Raw genomic sequence first — 23423 nt, forward strand, 5'->3', positions numbered from 1 at the left:
CAATAGCCCAGGTCTAATTAAGGCTGTGCCAGGACCCAAGAGCTTAGGACAAGGCATGACAGCCTTATGCAATAAAACATGCTAGGTAATGTCAACAGGCAGATATGTTGGCATAAGTGCTTAGAATTGCTGTGTATAAATTATCAAGGTTTAAATCCATTATCATTTTCAAATTCAATCATCATGCTTATGAAAGTGCACTAAGGGAGTCTGCGCAATCTACATGCGGGGTGGGCAGGGAGACACAGAGACAAAACCCAGCCTAGGTTAAAAAGCACTTTTAATTATTTTTCTGCTATGGCAATACCCACTGAACACACCATAAAGTATCTGCCCCCACTCTCAATATTTACACAGAGCAGAAGGTTCTTTAGTTATAAAAGGTTTTCCATCGGTAGCGATCTGGGAAAGGACAGTTCTCTTACTCTCCCAGGTACCTTTACTGTCTTGTTTACTCCTCCTTAAAATAATGCCTAATACTTTTCTGATAGTACTTGAACAAGCACCAGGCAGCATGTACAAGATGGAACAATTTTTTAAAAACAAAAATCACCCACAGAAGAATTCGTAACATTAATTACTGAAATTTTTAATTCCAAAGCTAGAGGAATTTTGATGTTAAGAAATGATTTCAAAAACAAGAAAATGCTGCAGTTCTGGCAATGCATAGATGCGCTACGGTAAACAAACCTGTTGGATAGGAAATTTCTGCAAGTTGTAAGCTGTTCTCTTGGTAGCTGGTTACTTCACTGGTGGAGCTTACGTCACATTATGGACCAGCAGAGAACAGTGGAGTAGATTGAGAACCATGCCCCTCCTCTTTTGTTTGTGTCCTACTATTTTATAGAAAGTTGACTTGGAAGTTCAAGACATTATGGCTTTTGCAGGTTAAGTAACAAATTAAGTAAGGAAATAATGCACTTCTAGAAATCATATGCTGGTGTGGCTATACCTAAAGCTGGAGTATATTGTTTACATTACTCTCTCCACCTCAATTCCATTACTGCCCCCTTTTCCTCCAATCTATTGGAATGATGGAAATCACAGGATTCCCTTACAGTCCTTACTGTACCTATTTTTGTAGAAAGTCAATCTGCATCAGCTCAGCATAACTGGATTATAACATGGAGGAATAGTTTTAGCAGTTATTTATAAAACAAGAATTGCTATCCCCACCACACTCCTGTGGAGTGAGTAATGCACTTAGCAAACCAAGAAGTCCTCTAAGATTAACAACCCCTAAACCAGCCATATAGAAAACTCAGCTGAAAAGTGGGCCGCTGCCTATGATAAGAGCTATTGTTTTCACTTCCTCAATGGCTTTTGGGACATAGTCTTTCAGAGTGGTTAAATCACACAGGAAACATTAGGCTTCAGTTAATTCTGAAACATATAACAGGTTCTTTGGATAAAAGGTATTGTTTTAGTACTGGTCAAAACATCCGGAAGAAAGGGGTTAAGAGTTCTATGTGAGTGGGGCATGTTAGCAAGCTTAATTTAGACAGACAGAGATAGCTATCAGACTTGCTTCAAAAAAGAAAAGAAAAGAAAGTATGTCAGTAGTCTCTGTGGGAACACAGCTTCTGAATTGTGTAAAATAATAGCAAAAACACCGTAAGCCATCAAAAAATGCAACACCATGTCTTTGAAAATAAGCTTCCTACAGTGACACTTAGGCAAGATTTTTCTCTTCACATTTCTGCTACAATTTGCACTAGGTTCTCAAATAGTATGAAATTGTACCACGAGCTGGTACTCAAAGCATGTTCCAATGCTACTAATGTTGCCAGCACCTTGTTTTCTCAAAAGATGATCTAAATTACTAGCAACCAGTAACTGCCATAAAAATTTGAAGCCAGCTTAGCAGGAGAATGCTACTGATGTGGATTCAATAAACAGGCTTTTATGGGAAGAATTTTGTTTCTATTAAATAAATGTTCTCCTTTTGAGAGGAAAATGCACAGCTACAGTAACACATCTAGCTGCCCCAAATTATGCTTAAAGCTAATAAAAAGGTTTAATATCTGAAGTCCATTGCTCTCTTGAAAGTTCAGAAGTAGCTAATATTTCTTTTTCTAATTTATAATTATAAGCACTCTGTGAGGTAGGGCCCTATTGCAAAAATTCCACAGATTGGGAAAAATCAATTGCTCTGTGGAAAATGTGCAGAGGAATGACCAGAACTTCTATAGATGATAGATGATTTTAAAAGGGTCTTCTGGGTAGTGGCACCCACCTTGTGGAACGTCCTCCCATCAGATGTCAAGGAAATAAACAACTATCTGACTTTTAGATGACATCTGAAGGCAGCCCTGTTTAGGGAAGTCTTTAATGTTTGATCTTTTATCATGTTTTTTAATATTGTGTTGGGAGCCGCCTAGATGGGTGGGGTATGTATGTATGTATGTATGTATGTATAAATAAATAAATAAATAATTGGTTGACAGTATTGGGGAAGGTCAGTTTGTGTGACTGCATGGATGACCACTTGAAGAACCAGTTACAGGTAAGCTACCTTCCCCCCTGCCTTTACAAGTTTCTAGGGGTAAAGTCAAACCTATGGACTATGCAACTACATAGTGGTCCTTCGTGACTTATGTCAAAGGACAAATTTATGGCTCACAGGTTCCTGCAAACTGTGATTTTATTTGGATTTGATGGTATTCCAAGACTTATTACTGACCGCTCCATTGTGCTTTCATGGAATCATGATCTTATTATTCCTAGTATTGTATCTATCTATTTCTACCCTGCACCATTCTTTCCTCGCCCCTTAAGTTGTGGATCATCTGATGTTGAACAGGTGTGTTTCTTTATCTCTCAAACACTTGCATTGTTATATGCAATAAAATAATTAAAATGTGGGGGGAAGGAATGTTACTACTCCCACTGCCAATAACAATAATTATTCTTTTTAGGGATTGTGAACATAACCCAAATTTGTGTGTATATTCAATTTAATTCAATCTTTCTGTATTCTTGTATGTAGTTGATATTTATGTCCTTTCCTTAATTTTTTAAAAGTCCTGTAAATGACAACTTTGGCCCTGAACATTGCTGGATAGAGGAAGAGTGTGATAAAGTTATTACCAATAACTAAAGAATTTTGGGAAAGGGAAATGAAACCTTCACTTACTTATCAGATCAGCCTAAATCAGGAATGTCCAAAGTCCGTTTCATTTCATCAAATCCGGCCCTCTTTGAAAAAAGTTTGGGTACCCCTGGCCTAAAGTTTGGGTACCCCTGGCCTAAATGATCAACCTTTCATCTTTCTTACATTTTAAATGTTGTGTTTGCACCTGTCCTGCCACATTTTCATATCTCAGTTACCAAAAACCAGTCTGATTGTCTTGATGTACCTTGGCCCAATCTTGCCTTCCTCTTTTAAATAACTCAAGCCTGGAACTATTCCAGGTCACCGGCAACCAGGTATTATAAAAATAATAGTTTACATACACTCTTTGAAAAAGAATAGATACTCTTCTAATCTGGTGTTTAGCTCATGAGTCAGTCTTAAGCAATTGCAACTGTGCAAGATAAATCCATTTCCTCTCTTTCTGAAGCAGTGGCTTCTGGGCAATATAGATATGACAAGGCTTTTTATAAGGCATTAGACAATAAATTAAGAAAAGTACACATTGGAGCATAAAAACCAGTTCAATGAAGTACAAGCAGGCACAACCTTCTAGTCAACCATCACAAAATGTTCCCAAGTTTCAAGAATAAATTTGTGAAAATTAACAAGGAAGAAAACAGATGTGAGCTAAATGAAAACCTGTGATAAAGGTAGATGGGGTAAAAGTGTATGTGATATTGCTCAAATTCTTCAGTAGCTGAAACTTCTGTGACCTTGTACCCAAACACCAACTTTTCCTCTTGAGATGGATATTGTGCCTTTTACACAGGAATGCTCAGAGAGATAGCTCAGTTGGTAGAGCATGGGAGTCGTAGAGAGGTAGAGATCTCAGGGTTGTGGGTTCAAGCTCCAAGTTGGGCAAAAGATCCCTGCATTGCGGGCGGTTGGAATAGAAGACCCTTGTGGTCCCTTCCAACTCTACAATTCTATGATTCTATATACCTGTCAGCAATGAGTTTTGAGTACTAGTGAAGATAAGAGTCTGGGCAGTCAGCCATATTTACAGGATTTATTACGCCTTTGAAGCTATGTACAAAGCAAGTTCAGAAGTTTGACACTTTCATGGCGGGTCGGTTGTCCCGACTGCCTTTCCTTTCGATTTTCCCCAGCATAACCACCTTCTAAGCCCAGCCCCCCTCGTTCCTCTCTGCTTGTCCCCGGAAGTACCTCCCCCCTCTCAGATTCACTACCTCCTGACAGCTCTTCGTCACCCTCCTCGTCCGAGGAAGAACAACTGCTTATTAAAAAGGACCCTTCTCTCGGTAAGTTCCCATTCTCTCCTCCTTCTCTGGCTCCAGTTCCCTGATAATACCTGTGGCCTTTCTGAAGCTGAACTAAAGCTCCCATCACGGCTGACCATTGACCATGCTGACTGAGGTTTCTAAGAGTTGGGATCTAGTAACAGTTAGAGGGGCACAGGTTCTAGGGCGACAAGCAGAAATGCAGCAAGTGACATCATTCCCACCACTGAGGGCATACACTTTTAATCACACAGCTGTTAAAGGCATACAAACCTGGCAGCTGGAGGCAAGTAAAGTCAACAAGCCTTCCCCCCTCAGCTAACTGACACTATCTGTCCTGAGAGAAGGAAGAACAGAGCAAGCAAAGCAAGCAAAAACAACAGCAGGGCCTGCTCTGATCAGACTGTCCCTTCCTTGGGCCAACTTTACGTTTTATATCATTTATTTGTTTTAGTAAACTGCCTTGGGAGCATTGCCAAAAAATGCCATATATAAATACAACAAATGCATAAATAATAGTAATGACTGAAGCAAGCCACATTCCACATATATTGATGATGTAATCTTTGCTTGCAAGTTTTCCATTTCCACATATATATATCTGTATTTCCACTGTCTTAACTGTTCTACAACTGCCAGTAGAAAGTGAAGTAGCTATATATTCATAACCAACAGGAATTGTATTGTATATTATTATGAAGGCTGTTTCACACTTTACGCACCATGGCAGATGCATAAACTGTGTGTCAATGCGCTCAGGAGCTCTAATTTGCCGCAAGTCCCTGACATGTATACAATGGATATTTATAGAATTGTGCCTGTCAATCACACTTTTGTGTGTTTGCTACAGGGTGTACATGAGGGTAGCTGCTGCAAATGTGATTGCTGTGTAAAGTAGCTCAGACAGTAACACAGCTATTTGGTTCAGTATTGCAAGCTGTGAAGAAAGTTGGTATTGAGATCTCTACCGAAAGCTAATATACTTTGGTCTAGTGCTCAGAGATCAGAATGTTACATCTCAAATCTCACAACTTTATTGACAATCTGTTCGTTTTTAGACTCAATTTAAGTGATGTTTTTAAAGTCCTAAATGAGCTGGGACAAGGTCATCTTAAGGACACCTTGTTCCCATAGAGACATGCCTGGACTTTGAGATCAGTCTTGTAGGCCTTGCTCTTGGTGCCACGATGAGGGCCTTTTCAATGGTAGCAGCATGGCACTGGCACACTATTCTAATGGCACCGTGTCAGAAGGCCCTCTCTAACCTCCTTTCAACAGAACTGAAAATTAAACTTTTTTTGCAGGCTTTCAGTGTTTAATTCTGCTACTGCCTCAATTCTGAGATTTAGCCTTAATTATATACAAATAATATGTATGTTCTTAGCAGCTTATTTTAAATGATTGTTTTGTTTTGCATTGTACTTTATGTGTATCATAAGCTGTTCATGGTATGATTCTAAAATAATAGGATATAACCAATAATTATATTCAGCAGCACGGTCTAACAATTTAAAAAGTAAAATAGTTCAAAGCATTTTAAATTTGTACATTTACTCTGCCAACTATGCATTCTCACAAAAATTTATCTCCAAAACGTAGGCCATTTGACACCAAACAGCCTTTCCATGCAAGAGCCACAGCACCAGCCTGCCTTCTTCTGCAGGTGGTGGAACCAGTCAAGGTACCATTACTGCAGCTGCCTTTCTGAGAGTACAATACTCCCAAGCCTCAGTTCCCAGTCTCATATCACACTGTGAATTCTTCAAGGAAGAGTAAAGGACCATTCTGGACTGCAGCCCGATACAAGTTTAACCAACCTTAATTTTTAGGCCTACTGAAATCAATTATCTAAAAACATCGAACCTTTCTTGTGACCTCTGCACTTTTCTTTATATGACATGACTGATTAGGACACTAAGTAGAAATGGTGAATATTAATATTTTCTCTTTACTATTCAAACACACTAACCTCCATTCCTTCACTTTAGAAAATAGTTAACCCACACCGCAATGTTCTCCATATTTATTTTGATAACTTGTTTTGTCAATAGCTATTTCTATAGTCACATAGGGCCATAAGAAGTTCACGTGTCATCTTGTTGTCAAACGTCTAGTTGAAAATACAAATAGTGCTCGGGCACAATTGACAAAGAATTGTACAATAGAATCATGTGATTTTAAACAGGTTCATCCAATTCAATGAGTCCTGGTTTATTAAACCTATAGTGAATATGGAATTCACACCTCTGATTGAAACTTATTTATATCTAGTGTAAACCTGCATCTGTTTTTCTATTTTCCTAATGCTGGTTCTTTTCTCTCTTTTGCCATGGTTTAGGACTTAAGATAAATCAATAAAAGTATCAGGGAGAGGAATGGTTATTTACCCTCAAACCATGGGAAATAGTACAGTGAATCAAGCACAATCTAGTTTGCAGAAAGTACGCCAACAAATGAGGATAGTTTATCAAAGTAAAAAGAAAAACAGATTGGCAGAAGCTGGGAAAAGCAGATGACTAAGCAACCTCTTTTGTAAACATACTCCCAGCTGTACTTTCAGCCTAATAGGAACTCAAGTTGTTGAGCAACAAGTTACCTTGCTCCAAGGTAACTAAGGCTTTAAAATGAGTATATAAACACACATGACTCACACACAAACCCCAAAACACAAGCATACTAGACGTTTATCTCTTAAAAACAAGAGAGACACCAAGTCTCGTTCTGGGCTGCTATATAAAGAGATCATGGGACTGCCAAACATTTGCTGAGAATTTAAAACTAAATTAATAGATGTGGTGAGTGGCACATTCCTGCTTGACCTTTGCATAAACTGCTCTTTAATTCCCCCCCCCCACACTCCATCTACAAATTGCCTTTACACAAAAACAAAAAGGAGAAGAAACAAAACAAATTCCTTCCAGTAGCACCTTAAAGACCAACTAAGTCAGTTCTTAGTTGAACTTAGAACTGACTTAGTTGGTCTTTAAGGTGCTACTGGAAGGAATTTGTTTTGTTTTGACTATGGCAGACCAACACGGCTACCTATCTGTAACTGGAAAAAAGGAGAAGGAAAGAAAAAGAGAAGACTTCAACTTATTTTGGGACACTTGAGTTCCAAGGGCCTACATGCATTCACCACAACATACATAGGCTCCATAGACATTATCCCCATCCTTGAAGTAATAAAAGACACCTATTTGGAGTGTAAAAGCTTAGGATCATGCGCAAACAGAATTTCCAATGTGCAGAGACTGAGTGTGATGAGTGGAAGGGACTGGGAGATACATCCTCCACACACCCAGTAGAAGAGACTCTCACAAGAGGTGATGGACTCTCCTTCCTTGGAGGTTTTTAAACAGAGGTTGGATGGCCATCTGTCATATATGATCAGGTTGAAATTTCTGCATTGAAGAGGATTGGACTAGATGACTTTCGGGGCCCCTTCCAACTCTACAATTCTGTGATTGTACAATTCTATGACTTATCTGCAGAGGACTATGGGGGAATAGCACTAACTCACATCAGACTGCTTAAGCATAATGATATGCCATCAGAGATGACCCAACAACAACAAAATGCAGCCCAATTAATGACAGGACAGAAATGGATGAACATCAGCTGAGCCAAAGGACAGGAAATGTCAAGTCTTGATGCTCTAGAAAATGGGAACATCTGTTTTCAAGCACACAGAAGCCTTGATGTTTTCAAATGTAAGACTAGAAACCTACTATTTAGATTCCTGACAACAGCCACACGGATACTTCTAAGGACTGGTAAATGTGCAATACTGGGGGTTGCTTAATCTATGTTTTTAACCTCTGCTTAAAAGTATAACTAAAAAGAAATTTCTTCTCATTCTTTCTTCCTACTTACTAAGAGTAGAGAGAGAAAGAGCTAACAAGTAGACAAAAAACAATGCTACTCCCCTTTAAAAAGTGGAGAGGAAGGAAAATACCTCTTGGGCTTTATAGCAGGAAATGCACTGGGCCTTTGTTCCAAGAGAAAAAGTGACATTACACAACACCTTTGAATAAACTACTCTTGGCTTGGCTCAATAAAAATGCAATCTGAAGCAGTTTGAAGCCAATCTGCGACCAACATGGCATAAAGATTTGGGCACATATTTTGTAAGTCACAGCCAAAAAGAGATGACTACATTTCTTTAAAATATATGATGTCAGCCACTTAGATTAGAAAAATAATGGGACAGACTGTGATCTGTGAAACTGTCTTTCCATTCTGTTATTGTTAACTATCTGATATCATGAATATTTGATATACTCCAGCTGGTGCTCTTGCATGCTTCAGGCCTGGCAACAGATACTTCAACAAGTTACAGTTAGACAGGAACGATGGCTTCTGCATTTAAGATCGTTTAGTTATCCTTAAATAATTCAAAAGCAGGAAATCACAAAACAGTTTCTACCTCACAGAAATATACCATATCCTAAAATGCATAGTTCTGACATTTCACCGATATCTGTCCTACATCTAAATTATGTTTTTGAGGTGCCTTTTTGTTGCAGTTAATGCAAAAACTGTACTTTAGAAATGAGTGGGTGGGGAGAGAGAAAACGATGCATATTCACAATCAAAAATACAGGTTTTCAGCTGCCTAGCTGCTCAAGAACCAAATAATTTTGATTAGCTATCCATCCCTACAAGAATTAGCTTCTATTACCAAGCAATTTGAAATATAGATTCAGTCTTGCAGCCAATTATCTTATTGGAGCAGTAATAAACTTTGGCTCTCATACTTGGCATTTTCTGAAGGGAGTAGAGATTTCTACAAAAAAATAAGAGACCCCCACAAAACAGGAAATGATCTCTTACCAAAACTCTGTATTAATATTAGAATTCTTACTCCTGTATAATAAAATGTGTTTACACAAATTAGCCACTCAAAAGGCAGGGTTCCCCCCCTTTTAATATTATAATGAGAAATGTATTTCTGCTCACATGATTACAATACCATTTCTATGGTATCAAGGGGTCTGGTTTGTTAAACAAAACAACATTAAAAATTACTTTTATCAATATATTCATAAGAAATTCTGTCAGGTGCAGAGTCTGAATGCAGAGTGCTAAAGAAGGTAATCAACAAAAATTATTTTGACGAGAACCAAAAGAGTAATTAGCCTTTGCTTAAAGTGAGCTGTCAGCACTTGCTTCAGTACTTTTCTATTTCTTGCTAACAAAGAGGGTCTTCTACTGGGAAAATAAAGGCCAATTATAATGAAGCATTTTACGTCAGCAGGCAAATTTCATCTATGAATGCCATTCTGAGTATGAAATTCCTCTGACTTACAAACAAGATTTAGGAATCATAGGTCAAAATTATATTCTCAGAAAGACTTAACACAAAATAGATATGTAAATTCTTAAGTCTGCAGCCCTGTGTACACTGACACAACAGTGTCTCCAATAAATGCAGTGAGATTTACTTCTAAATGTGAAACAGATCCAGTTGCAAAGCTATTGACAATAACGTTCTTTTGAGATACTGAGCAGATGCTTAAAATATTGCATTTATATGCAATTTTTGAGACTACAGTGAATTAAAAATGCTCACTGAGAGTTTTAGCTAACATAGGTTGCAACGAAAAATAGGCCATTGATTAGTGCTTTGGCTATCCTCCAAAGGGTGTGTGCGCATGAGCATGCATGTGCTGGGGAGTGCGCACCCAGCACATACCACTGTGCTGAAAAATGGGTTGCAGGACTAGACAAGTAGCCATTAAGTTACCTTGATCCCAAAATATTCATAGCTGGAATGACAAGTAATTTAGCTAAGTTCTGTATTTGGAAAGTCCCTCCTGTTGGCCATTACAGTGAAACATGAGGTGTAGAAGGTTGTGCAACAGCTTCACAGAGACTGAAATACCCGCAAGAAAACTGTGGAGACAAAGCATTATCAATGACAACTTGCCATGCCTTCTCTCTGCCTTACATCTGCTACATCTGGCAACTTAACCAAGGCAAAATAAGCGGGGTAACTTGCAATGAGAGCACAGTGAGACACAGGTTATGAAGCTGCATTCAGTTGTGAGCTCAACCTGAAATATTCATGGACCATTGCAGCAGATTGTGGAATTAGGCAATTATGTTTATTCATGTAAGAACACTGCTGCAATAAGGAAATTAGCAGACCCTTAACCACTCCCTTGTAATAAAAGTATGCTGCCTGTGATCGGTAACCACTTAGAGGTGGCCAGGTGCAGCCCCTGCTGCTACCACACGTGAACACATTCTCCCCATTCTGGAAGATGACAGCATGCAGATGCAAGCACGCACTGCAATTTCCACAGATGGAAACACAACAGAGGCAGCCACTGGTAAACTCTTCCTCTCTCCTGGCTGAAGAGATGATCACATGAGCAGGGGACAGAGGGATCAGAGCATGAGGATAGTTGAATGGCTCCCAATACGTATCTGCAAGGCTGCCCAATCAGTATCTGCTTGCACATTTCACAGTGCACATGTACTCCAGCATCCCAGGGGAAGAACCCTCTACCCTGTTGTGTATTTAAAAACCACTGTGCTAAGGGCCAAAATGGATATGCTGAGGGAGAGCTGTGATCAGGATCTCTAGTCCCTACCCTCCATTTCCTTCTTTTTATAACTAGTTAACAACCCTACTCAAGCAGCTTCAGGTGGAAGTAGTGTTGAAACTTTTCATTCTGCACCAATTCCCTTGATCTATATCACCCTCTCCAACCACTACTGGGGAGAAACCAGAAAACCCCGCTTCTGTGGGGGGTCATTGTTTTGGTTTCTTATTACGCTATGCATTTTTATGTTTTTATATTGTAAACTGCCCTGTGATCTTCCGATGAAAGGCAATATAGACATTTAATTAATAATAACTGCTGCAAACTGTGGCTGCCAGAATATATTGGCCAGTGAAGTCATACTACAGTGGTACCTCCGGTTGCGGATGGGATCCGTTCCGGAGCTCCAGTCGGATCCTGAGGTTTTCGCAACTGGAGGTGCCTGTTCTGTGCATGCGTGAAGCGGGAGAGCACTTCTGCGCATGGCGAAACCCAGAAAAATACTTCCGGTTTTGTCATATGCGTATCCCAAAGGATACGTAACCAGTAGAGGCACCACTGTATACCAATACTGGTCGCCTATTAACTTCTGGGCCTAAGGTGCTCATCTATATAGACCGAAATAGCTAGGATTGCCTCTCCTTATATAATTCAGCCCATGTCTTAAGAGCTCTTCTCCACAGTCCACTGCTGGGTGAGACTGTTAACCAGTTAAGACAGTTCCATATAATATTGCTTCTCTTAGGAAATGTATGTGTCCTAAGAACATACTAATATGGAATCACAGTTCAGAAAAGATACATGGACCATTATTATAATTCTATAATATTCAAGTCCTTCAGGGCAGAGGGAGCCAACACAGTGCCCTCCAGATGTCTGGGACTAGAACTCGCAGCACCCCTAACCTTCGTAGTGTGTGTGTGTGTGTGTGTGTGTGTGTGTGTGTGTAATTGCTGGGGTTTTTTTAAGATATGCAATTTGTGTGTTTGTGTGTGTGTTTATTGTGAAATCACCTTGAGATGCTTCATAGGAAGCAATATCAATATCATCATCATCATGGTGGCTCCTAGTCATGTTGGCTATGCTCTACACTTTGCCCCCAGAATTGGAGGCAATATGCTTCTGACTACCAATTGCTGGAAACTGCAGGTGGTGAGAGTGCTCTTTGCTTAGTCTCTGCTTGCATGTTTCCCATGGGCATCTGGCTGGCTACTATGAGATGGATTAGATGAGCCACTGGTTTGATCCAGCAGGCTCCTCTTATGTTCTGAAGGGCTGATGTTAAGAAAAAGCAAAGGGCCAGCTATTTCAGTGCAACCCTACCCAGTGGATAATTCTAAAGGGGATGCAACTAACAGGCACAGTAGCAGGTCTAGGAGCACATTCCTTATGTAAGATGCCGCTGGAACGATGCTGGATTCAGATAAACTTTGAGCTACAAAAACTGCACATGTTGGCTGCTCTTACCCCTTGGGGCAAGTGTGGGAATATCAAACTAAACATATAAATGCATAAATCTAAAGAGCAATGTTCTTTATAACAGCTCAAACATATTCAGTGATGTAGAACTTCATAAATAAAACAAAGAAAATAATGTTAAAGTACTTAGATTAACAAAGCTGTGGTTACATATTTGGACAAGTAATTGGAAAAATACTGTGTGTCAGAGATCCCATTTAAATAGTTTAATGAAGAAATAGTATCTTTGATGTATTCCAGTACCACTAATACATGTACATGCATGTGTTTGTACACATACCTCTAGCCAAAAATAAAAAAAGATTTTGCAATTATTTCTATGGTAAACAATTATTTTTTTCCTCTCTCGTCTTCTAACTTTTAAGCACAAGTTGTTTTGTTTCATATGAAGAAATGTCAAAACTTTTTATATCCTTTTTGCTCTCAGTCAGATGGATCCAAATCACCTATTACTGGCTTCTCCATTTAGCTTTCTCATTTTTAATTACTCTTTGAATACTGTGAAATAATGTGCATGATTACATTATGGTTCAGTTCACAAGTAATGCTAAACCAAGCTATGGCTTAGTGTGAACATGAGATCCCCTGGACAAGAGATTGTGTCTGTTTTCCTCCTTTGGTCTTGCTGATTCTGCACTGCTATGAGTTCAGTCACTGTATACTATGCTCTAGGAGGCTTAGTTTGGTCCGAATTGAGTAAACACTTCCAGAGTTAGCACTAAATACTTCTGGTAAATGAGCCAGGGCTGTGAAATTTGTGCCCCAGGCTTTTTAGTCTACACCTGTGCTATCTGGAAACCAAAAGGACACATTGGTTGACTGATGTGATTTTTTTCTCAGCTCTCCTACCCCACTATCTAAAGGAGAAGGCAGAAAGAGGGGCAGTGCTGGGGAAAGCAAAGTTACTGTGAGGGGAAATCGATGGACCAAGAGAGGAAAAACTCATGGAAGAGGACTGTTTTCTGGGCAAGGGAGCCACAGTTCCAGAGAGAACGAAAGGCAAGAAGGAAGGGGGGAAAGCAATGAATATGGGGAAATTGGACTGGTGGAGAAAGAGGAGGAGGAGGGTTCGTGTGTTACTGCTGTGTTAGCAACCAGGGATGACCCAGGCAAGAGAGATAGTGTTCTGTTTTTAATTAGACCAGCTGCTTGCCTAATAAGAGATACACCACAAAAACAATGACATTTGCAGCTCAGTCTTCTTTTACATAAATAACTGATTCTGCAGGACTTAGTTCCCATGGTGCAGACTTTGGAGTAGATAACACTATCCTGTAACCTCAATTCCCCTTAGCTGACTAGTATAAGCTTTTGGTAAATAATTAAAAAGAGTGTTAGAAACTCAGATATATAAGCTAGGCACAAATGGGTCCTTAAAACAAGGTTACAGTCGCCAAAAGGGAATGTTTAGTTGTCATTTTTGGGCAAGACGGCTTTAAAGTCTTATTTTTCAAATGATCGACTGACTGTGATTGATTCTCAGATAAACATCTAGCTAGTACAGATGACAACCTTGAACTAGGTTAAGAGCTTTGAGAACTTGAAAAGTCATTTGATCCAGGGACAGACTATATATTCCGACCTCTTTTTCTTAATGGTGACTGCTCCTGCTCAGGCTGCACAGAAAAAGCAAATTTGATCCAGAAATTCATTCCAATTGTGCAGATAAAACATAACTGATGGAATTCTACAGGGTGGGGTGTTAGTGTGTGAAAACAGCCAAGATCCAATGATCCTCAGCCATGTACTTTCAGATGGTAGAGATGTCAGGCATCATTCTGGCACCCAGGCACCATTCTGGCACCCAGGCATCACCCAAAATAAGAGCCAGAGCCCAAGCATATTAAAAAGGCAATGTCCTCAAAAGTGCTATTCGATTTCAGGAGAGCTTTCCAACAGTATCTTGTGGGTCCTGAGGGGGAAAGTAGCCCCATGGTGGTTCCTCTAACCACAAAACGGACATGGAAATTGGCTGTATAAAAGCTGGTATAGGAAGAGTTAGTCATCATACAAAAGGGATCTATCACAACACAAAATTATGTTTTCAGGAAAGATTAGAAATAGCAGACACTACAGTTTAAGCAAACACGCACACCCCTTCAATTTTTATAATTGTGAAATATAAGTAAATAATTAGGTAACTTGTCTTAAAGTATTAATGCTACTGAATATCATGGGAATTTTCACTGTTTTGTTCTTTATGGTACGACCTGAGGCAGCTCTGCATTAAGAATGGACAAAAATGAAATTGAATTTCTAGGCAGTATTGAATATTTTATGTCAGTTTGAATGATGCTTACCCTGTATTGATGGAAATTATTTCTATCAGTGGGTTCTTTCTAATCTTTGGCAAATCCAATCGCGCTCCCCCCAACCGTTTTCCATTATCCTTTTTCTGACCCAGCAATCTCACAGAGTGACCTTCAAATAAAGGGGGAAAATGGTACCATTATACATAAAACTCATTTGTTTTAATATATTCTACTCAAATATTTTGCATTTTGTTAAACAAAAATAGACCCAGGAGTCTTCTGGTAACCAACAGCTTACCAAGTAAAGGAAAAGCCAACATTGAAATTCGTTGTTGTTGTTGTTGTTGTTGTTGTTGTTGTTATTAAGCTTAGCTCCTTTCATTATATCTTGTTCAGCTATTTGACAAAAGCAAGTCAATCCATTTTAAAAGCCAAATTCCCAAGAAACAGCATTTTGATTATAATTACTGTAAAAATATTACTATTGAGTTTAAGGGTGTTGTTGTTCCCTTTTGAACAGTATTAGACCACAAACCCAAAGTTCCAGGCAGTATGATTGAACCGATGGGTGTCAGCTTGAGCAAGAATTTCCATTAAGTTCTCACAAAGTAATGCAAAAAGATTCGGATGAGGGAACATTTTCACAATTCAACCCAGCTTGTTGTGCTTCTCACGTATAATACTACTGACATGTGAGCACTTTATTGTAATTTATGGCTCCATCTGTAGCTTAACTGAGCTCATTCAGAAGCAACTGCATATTGACTTCAAAATATTCAAACACAAATATTCAGAAAGCTCCTTTTCCATAATTCTAGACACATTGTTTCAGGTCACCCAAATCAAAGTGAATGCTTTGGGCGGGGGGTAGCTTTGCAAAATACTGAGTTACAATTTCTAATTAAACGTTATTTAAAGAGAGAGAGAGAGTGTGTATGATTTCCAATAATGGATTGGAATTGGCACCTACCATGGTAGTAATAATCATCATCATCATCTTATTTCAAATGTAAATGTAAATAATCAAGATTAAAAAGCCCAACCAATCTGAGTAAAGCTCTCTGCGGACAAACTCCAGCTCCCTTAGCCTAAAGCAAGATGAGCACCGACTGGACCTAATCAGCCAGGGGTCCTTTTCCTTTACCCTTTTTTACATACAGTCAAACCTTTATTTCATGTTGGCATAGCAAGTGCTAACTTCATTTCATTCATCATATCTCCCACTGGATAGCTCAGTTGGTTAGAGTGCAGTGCTGATAATACCAAGGTTGCAGGTTTGATCCCTGTAAGGGACAGCTGCATATTCCTGCATTGCTGTGGGGTGGATTAGATGATGCTCAGGGTCCCTTCCAACTCTGATTCTATGATCAGTAAGACCACTGTCCAGAATCACCTGAGTGTACCACTGTGCCTGAACATGCAGCACCTTCCCCCCTTCCTTCATGGCATGTTTTAATGAAATGGAGGAGTCTCCAATTCACCATTGTTTCCATTTCATCTGAACCATGAAACTATGGTTGTTACCATCTGTGGAACAACTGTGGGACTGAAACCATCCTTTGAAGTTAGTTTACGATCCTGGTTTGTTCCAAAGTTAGTAAGCATAATTTCCCTGTGCAGATAAAACAAACTTGGAGACTTCAGCACTGCCACAAATGGAGGAGGGGAAGGGCCTGCATACACAGGAAAAAGACTCATACATAACTAAGCTTATTAATATGATCATCCATGCCCAGCCATTCAGTCAGTCATTTAAATTTAAAATGTGACTTGTTTCTTTTGAAGTAGGAAAGGCTGAGGAGGCAAAATCATACAGGCCCTTTATATTGAAAGTTACAGAAACATTATTTTAAAAACCATTTATTCATTTGCAGGTTTTCCCAAGGCAGTAGAAATGGCCTTAAGTTACATATGCAAATAAGCAACATTACTAATTACTAATTAGGGGTCTGTACTGACCGCAAGACTCAATTTGTACTGTAATTTGGTCTGAACTGATCTGGAAGCAATCCAGTTTTGCTAGGTGTCTGCAGCCAAATCCCAATTTGCAGAAGTTAAGTGTTAAACTTCCCCATTCACTATTATGGGCAAATTAAAATGAAACATTACAGCATTTTCTCCTTATTGACAGAACTGGATGAAATTTGTGGACATATCAGAAACAAATTGTCACAGTATTTTTATTTTATGTGATGATTTTTATCTACCCACCCCAATGGCAAATGAATTGCCTGTAATTTTAATTTTTGGGGGTATGGTAGCCACACCTGAGGAGATGAATCCCGCCAAGTTTCAAAAGGATAAATGCAGTGATTTTCCTACATAGTTTGGAGGCTGTGAGGGAAAAAAAAGTATACATGAGAGATTTTCCTTGATAAGGAACCTGCCAAAATACTGATAAATAGGACCAGGAATTTTCCTACTATGTATATTTAACATTGATTTGGGGGAGGGGGTATTTAAAGGGTTTCGCTACCTGCTCTGTGGTTTTAATGGGCAATAATTTTATTATAAAAATAACACAGGGCTGCCTCTGGGAAAAGAGTCCACAAAATTTCAAAATGATGATAACAGAATCTTAGGGACTTAAAATTTAAATAGAGCTTTAGGTTTTTGTACGGCTCAACTAAGGTCAAAGCTGATTTGAAAGGAGTGGGTATGTGGGACAGAAGCAGAAGGATATGAAAGTCCAGCATTTTCCAAGCAAGCACTACTAGAAGAACTAGTAAAACTAGCAAAGAACATTGTGACTGGAGAGCCCTGGTAAAATCATTCCCTCTTTTTAGAAGATAGATCTCTCAGTCTCTAAAGAACTTTCCCTTCACCACCTTTCCTCATCCTGTTATTTTCCTTATAAAATGATAAGATGAGGGAGAAATGTCTCATTTTTTGAAGTTACAGATAGGTAGCCGTGTTGGTCTGCCATAGTCAAAACAAAATTAAAAAAAATCCTTCCAGTAGCACCTTAAAGACCAACTAAGTTAGTTCTAGGTATGAGCTTTCGTGTGCATGCACACTTCTTCAGATACACTGAAACAGAAGTCACCAGACCCTTCTATATAGTGAGAAGGTGGGGAGGGGTATTACTCAGAAGGGTGGTGGGAATGGGTGATTGGCAGATAGCTGTGATGAGCCTGTTGACGACTCTTAACGACTGCAATAGGTCTTACAGGAAAAAGCAAGGGGTGAGATGGTGAAAAATGGCTTTGTCATGTATAATGAGATAAGAATCCAATGTCTTTGTTCAGACCAGGTCTTCATTTTTTGAAGGCACACTGTCTGCAGCACTTTTGAAACATCTGATTCCTTTAGTTGTCCCAAACTGTTTTGGAGGTCCCTGCTTCAACTTTGGGCACGTCAGAGAGATCCCACTTCACCCTGGACAAGTTTTAAATCTGTCTGAAGTGGCCCACTTTGGTTCAAGATACATATGAATCTGTTCTATGCTCCTACTGCTTATAATGCAACTGTGCAGAGGTTGTTCGGGGTGGCAAATTGTTTTCACCAAGCTGTTCCTACCAGCAATCACCATTAAAAAAAAATACAACACTCTACTGCTAAAATTACTGGAACTGAACACTGTAAGAACTGCATGGCTAGCTCTTTTATGCGACCAGGTTGCTCCACAAAGCAACTGCCACCTAACTTGCCTTATAAAGGGCCACACCACCATTGTTTACATTTGTGAGTCAAGACAAATGTAATAGTATCATGGCAGTAGCGCACTGAAATCTTCCACTGATGTACCAAAAAAATCAATTGGCAAGCCAGCCTTTTCAGAGTTGTCAAGTAAAACTTTTAGTCAAAAATTCAGTTTAATTAAGAGGTAAAACACCATTTTATGTTAAGAGTATTACACCTATCATAGATGTCAAAAAGTTCAATAGCATCTAGAAAAGGCCTGTTACTTTCATACCAGCAAATGCCAAGAATTCCATTATAACCTACTGTGATTTCAGTAATACATGGACTCTGCTAACAGCATTCACTCAATTATTTATTTCCACTGTATCGCACTAATAACAGCAATATCGCCAACTGATGAGACAATTATTTGCCCATACTTTTGTTCTTTAAGTATTCTTGGATTTAACAATATGCATACTACTTTAAAATTCAGGTAAATTAAATCCAGCTAGACATCAAAAAGAGCTTTCTGACAGTAAGAGCTGTCAGATAATGGAAAAGACTCCCTTGGAAGGTGGTGAACTCTGCTTCATTGGAGGTTTTTAAGCAGAGGTTGGGTGGCCATCAGTCATGAATGCATTAGTTGAAAATGCTGCATTGAAGAGGTTGGACCAGATGAACCTCGGAGTCCCTTCCAACTTTACAGTGGTGTGATTCTATAAGCTCTGTGCTTACCTACATCTGTGCTGGATTGTGGCCTGTGGGAATGCGAGTTAAAGGAAATATAAGAACGCCTAGTTCAGTCCATTTCAATACAGTGGGTTGGATCCAGACTTTGGCAAGCTTAGTCTAGACACACTGAAAGCTGACAGGGCTTAATGATTATTCCTGTTGATTTGAGTCTACTATTAAACCTGACTAAAGGTACAATCCTAACCCCCTGATGGTGATGGCTGTGGGCATTAGGATAACATGTAGGCCCAAAGCTGTGCCCTGAAAGCTGCTACCAGCTTTTCTGCTATGCTAATACACAGAAAACCCTAATCTATGAGATCCAAAGCTCCAGGGATTCGTCAAGGAGCACAGTTCCTGTCTCCTTCCTTGTGACTGGCAGGATTCAGCATAACATTACATGCATTAGAGTCTCTACCCCTCTGCACTTCCCCAGATCCTATTAGGATTGCTCTGCATGTTTGGATCCAGTTCAGAGTTGGACTGGTTAATTAATGATATTTTGAAGAGTTTTAGGGGCATGGCCTACTGGAAGCCTAGTAGAGGCAGAAATTCCATGCTCCAGCTTCCTAACCTAACTATCAATACATATTTTTACAGAGCTCCAGAAAGCTGCAGATAAATAGAATCCTTCCCTTTAAAAAATAAAAAAGCTATTTTCGAAAGCTAACATACTGAGTTCCTTTTGTAATGCTGTTATCTGTGATCTCTTTTGTAGCGAAATCAAGTGTAAGTAAGAAAAAGTTATGTTACTGTCAGGGGCTCAGGAGCAGAGGCACAGGAGAGGGAGGAAATGGAGAGCGAGGGGGAGGAATCCGAGGGGAGCGTAGGCGGTGACAGTGGTCAGAGGGATTCCATGAGCCTCTCCAGCGAATCGGAAGATTCACAGAAGGGAGCGCCGATGGCCAGGGCAAGGGGGGTGCCAAGGGGGAAACCCCAGAAGGAAGGGGCCAGCGGGGACTCCCAGAGCAGCAGCTGGAAATCAGGACCAGCTTCCCCACCAGAGCGCAGTGGGGGGGAGGAGTCCCAGGCATCGGGAACAGTGTTCTCACCACCAGCGAGAGGAGATGAGTCAGGATTGACCACGCCTCCATCGGAGAGCGGGGAAACGGTCAAGAGGAAAGTTACCGGCTGGGCGCGCGCGCCAAGTTCAAATGTACAGGCGAGCGGCACAGCAGGTAGCCCAGATAGGGAGCCAGGTCCTAAAGCCCGCCGGAAGGAGGGGCAAGACTCAGGGGGGTCAGCGTCAGAAGAGTCCAGAAAGGAGGAAACCCCAGGGGGCAGAAGGACCCAGAGGAGGAAAGAACAACGGAAGAGGTGGAGTAAGGCTAGAGTCTTAAACTGGTGTCTAGGAGGCAGAGACTCAGATGGAGCTTCGCCGGTCTAGGTTCTAAGACGCAGAGTTGCACGCTGCGGTTTGGAAATGGAAACTAATCTTCAATAAAGACTTTTATACGTTATTACTGACTAGCGTTGGTCCTCTGTGAGCTGGGACCTAGAGGCAACTCTGACAGTTACGAATCTTAAAATGATGCATGATTGGGTAGGGAAAGCTTTTAAAAAGGCATTTCATCTGAATAAGGGAGGTCCTATCTGCCAGCTTCAGAAGCCAGCAGATAAGTGAACTCTCAAGGGAAACCAAAACATAGTCATTTGATATGCTGAACACATGGCATGTTTTTCAGTGTTTTACAACTGTTGTACACTGAGCTGGATCCAGAGCAAGTTAGTCACAGTTAAGATCCCATCTACATGAAGTGTTAGTTCATCTTCCCTCACAATCCATTTTTTCTATGTGTTGTGACTTTTAGAATCTAAGTCTGCCGACGGGGATTATCTTGTTTGTTATTGGTCTCTTGTGAGTTTTGAGGGACCAAAAAGCAAACTAAAATGCAATCAATCAGTGTGACTAATATTACATGGATTCAAGCCATTATCTATTCCGAAAAACAGAGCAGAACATTTGGTTGCTGCCCGAGAAAAAGACAACAAAATGACCATGTGAAGGGCACTGAATATCAGATTTCAGATTAGAGCATTGTTGATATTGCTGCTACTGTTTACAACCAGAAGCACATGGACTCGTGACAGCGCACTGCATGCAAATATGCCAAGCACCCTCTTGCTACACAAAACTCAGAAGCACTAAAGGAAGACGGCAACTTGCTTCACATAATTGTTATAGCCACACATTGAGGAGGAAGAAAAGGCAGAGGAAAGCGGGGGCAACTTCCTTTTCCAGCTATACCTATTAGTCTTAGGTAAATTAAGAGTGGAACAGTTTATCTGAAGATACTGTACTTTCAGTTGTTTTATCTGAGCAGCAACTTTGTTCAATAATGTTCATCATCAAGGTGAAGAGGAATTCAAGGGAAGGATGAGTAACATATAAGTAAACTCCAAGCTTTTTCCCTCCTTTCTCTCACAGTGAATAAGCCAAAGCAGATGGACAACCCACTAATTAGTGGGAAAATGGTAAGAACTATTTCAAAAAGTCAAGTAATTAGCATTAAGCTTGCCTACAGACTTCAAACTAAAGCAAAAACTATTTTCATATAACCATGATCACCACTTTTTAATTTTAATAGCCCTAAGAAACAGACCATTAAAAATAATGGAATGCCTGGGCATTCCACCACCAGTCAGGCCAGAAACTCTCTCGAAGTCAGCATGCTATAAACACCCATTGTAGGGAGCGCATTTCTCATTATCTGCTGAAAAATTCAAAGAAGAGAAAAGACTTCCTACTTTGACCAAGTGAAATAAGTGTGTAGCTTGAGAAAGAAAGACTGGAAGAAAACAAGGGGAAACATGCCTAAATTGGTTAAACCAAGTACTCAGGCAAACAATAAAGCTTATATTGAACATAAAGCCATCAGACATGACAACCCTCTCCCCTGTCAAGCAAGGCAAATAAATATAAATCTGGTGAATACTGTGAGAGACAGTACTGGATTCATACCATCAAAATGTATTGCAACTGTCATAATATGAAAGGGAAAAATTGGTTGTCTATATAAACCCTCTCTCACTACAGAATGCTGTTTGGCATACCTCTTTCTGTTTAAGCTAAGCAGTAATTAATTAGTATTAATTCAATTAATAAGCAATCCACTCTTCTTATTCACATAGTGAATAAATATTGTATTTAATATTTTTCATGTGACTAATGAACATCAACAAGAAAGGCTACACAGAGCGTGTCATTGGCTGCCCACACTATGGCTGTGATATGGTGAGAATGTCTAGATTTAAAAAGACAAGCTATGAAAACTTTTACCGATGAACACAACTCCTTTGGTCCTCCCCTTCCACTAGCTGTAATTAAACCGGGAAGTCTCTAATTAACTATAGTTTCCCAGTGCTCCAACTAAACACATATGTAACACCCTCTTTTTTGATCCGGAATTGGAGTTTGAATATTCACACCATTAATTCAAAGTTACCCACTATCCTTTCCATCTCTTTTGCTAACGTTTTTTGGATAGGTGGGAGCACATCATTTGTCCTCCCATTCCACCAATATCCTTTATATAAAACTCTCCCATTAATAACACTACCTCCAGTAATACCCACTATGACAATGTCTACTTTTTCTATTTGTACGGCCGACCAGATTTCCACAAGCTATCTACAACGTTATCTTCCTCTCTTCTCCAGCTAAGTGTTTCGTTTCAATGCCAGTTCTATTATTATGTTTCAAAGATGTTAGCGTTTTATTTTAAAGCTTAATTTACTAGTTTTATTTAATTTACCATGGCTATAGAAAGTTTAAAAGGAGAGCATCCTTCCATATTCTGGAGTAGAAATGGAAGTAGGAAGTAACAAGTTAACTGAATGCACACATGAGTGACTGATGGGTTTTTACTACTTGGATTTCACTACCATATAGGAAGAAATATCCACAGTGATTTTAAAACATTGAGTGTGAAGAAATTATATGACTATTTTGCTACATGCACATGCAACAGAATGCTGAAATAAGACATAGGTTTTCAACACATGCACACGTGACAAAATATATACGTGCTTCTTCACACATTGATTGTACATGCTTTTTTCAAAGGACAGTGATCTCACTGTTAAAAAAATGTATTGCGGAAAACAGCCCACAGAGAATGTGAGAGAGCACTTTGATACTTCTACTCTTAACCACCCTGAAAAAAATATTATGAAAGCCATTACATAAATATTGAAACAAACAAACTGCTAACAAACACCATGCCAGTAAAAGCATTATTCATTAGGCTATACAACACACACACAAATCACAAAACTTTAAGCAATCAACAATAATAAAATAGGCTGGTAGCTAGCAGTTAGCAAACATTAGTTAATATTTAAACTAGGAACAGATAGACCATATTACTAGACACATTAATGTGACTGAAACTTAGAAAGCGTA

General features: G+C 39.5%; 1 protein-coding gene across 4 annotated transcripts in view; it reads right to left on the reverse strand.

The window, feature by feature from the left end:
* CDKAL1 (CDKAL1 threonylcarbamoyladenosine tRNA methylthiotransferase) overlaps nt 1-23423 on the reverse strand; it is a 231262-nt gene that overhangs the window by 130566 nt on the left and 77273 nt on the right. For all 4 annotated transcript variants that reach the window (XM_081873412.1, XM_081873411.1, XM_081873413.1 and 1 more), the window contains one exon: nt 14708-14828. In XM_081873412.1, coding sequence (XP_081729538.1) covers nt 14708-14828 — 121 coding nt within the window. The remainder of the gene's footprint in view (nt 1-14707; nt 14829-23423) is intronic.

Source organism: Podarcis erhardii (assembly GCF_964252035.2).
Source record: "Podarcis erhardii genome assembly, chromosome: 8".
NCBI classification, from domain to species: domain Eukaryota; kingdom Metazoa; phylum Chordata; class Lepidosauria; order Squamata; family Lacertidae; genus Podarcis; species Podarcis erhardii.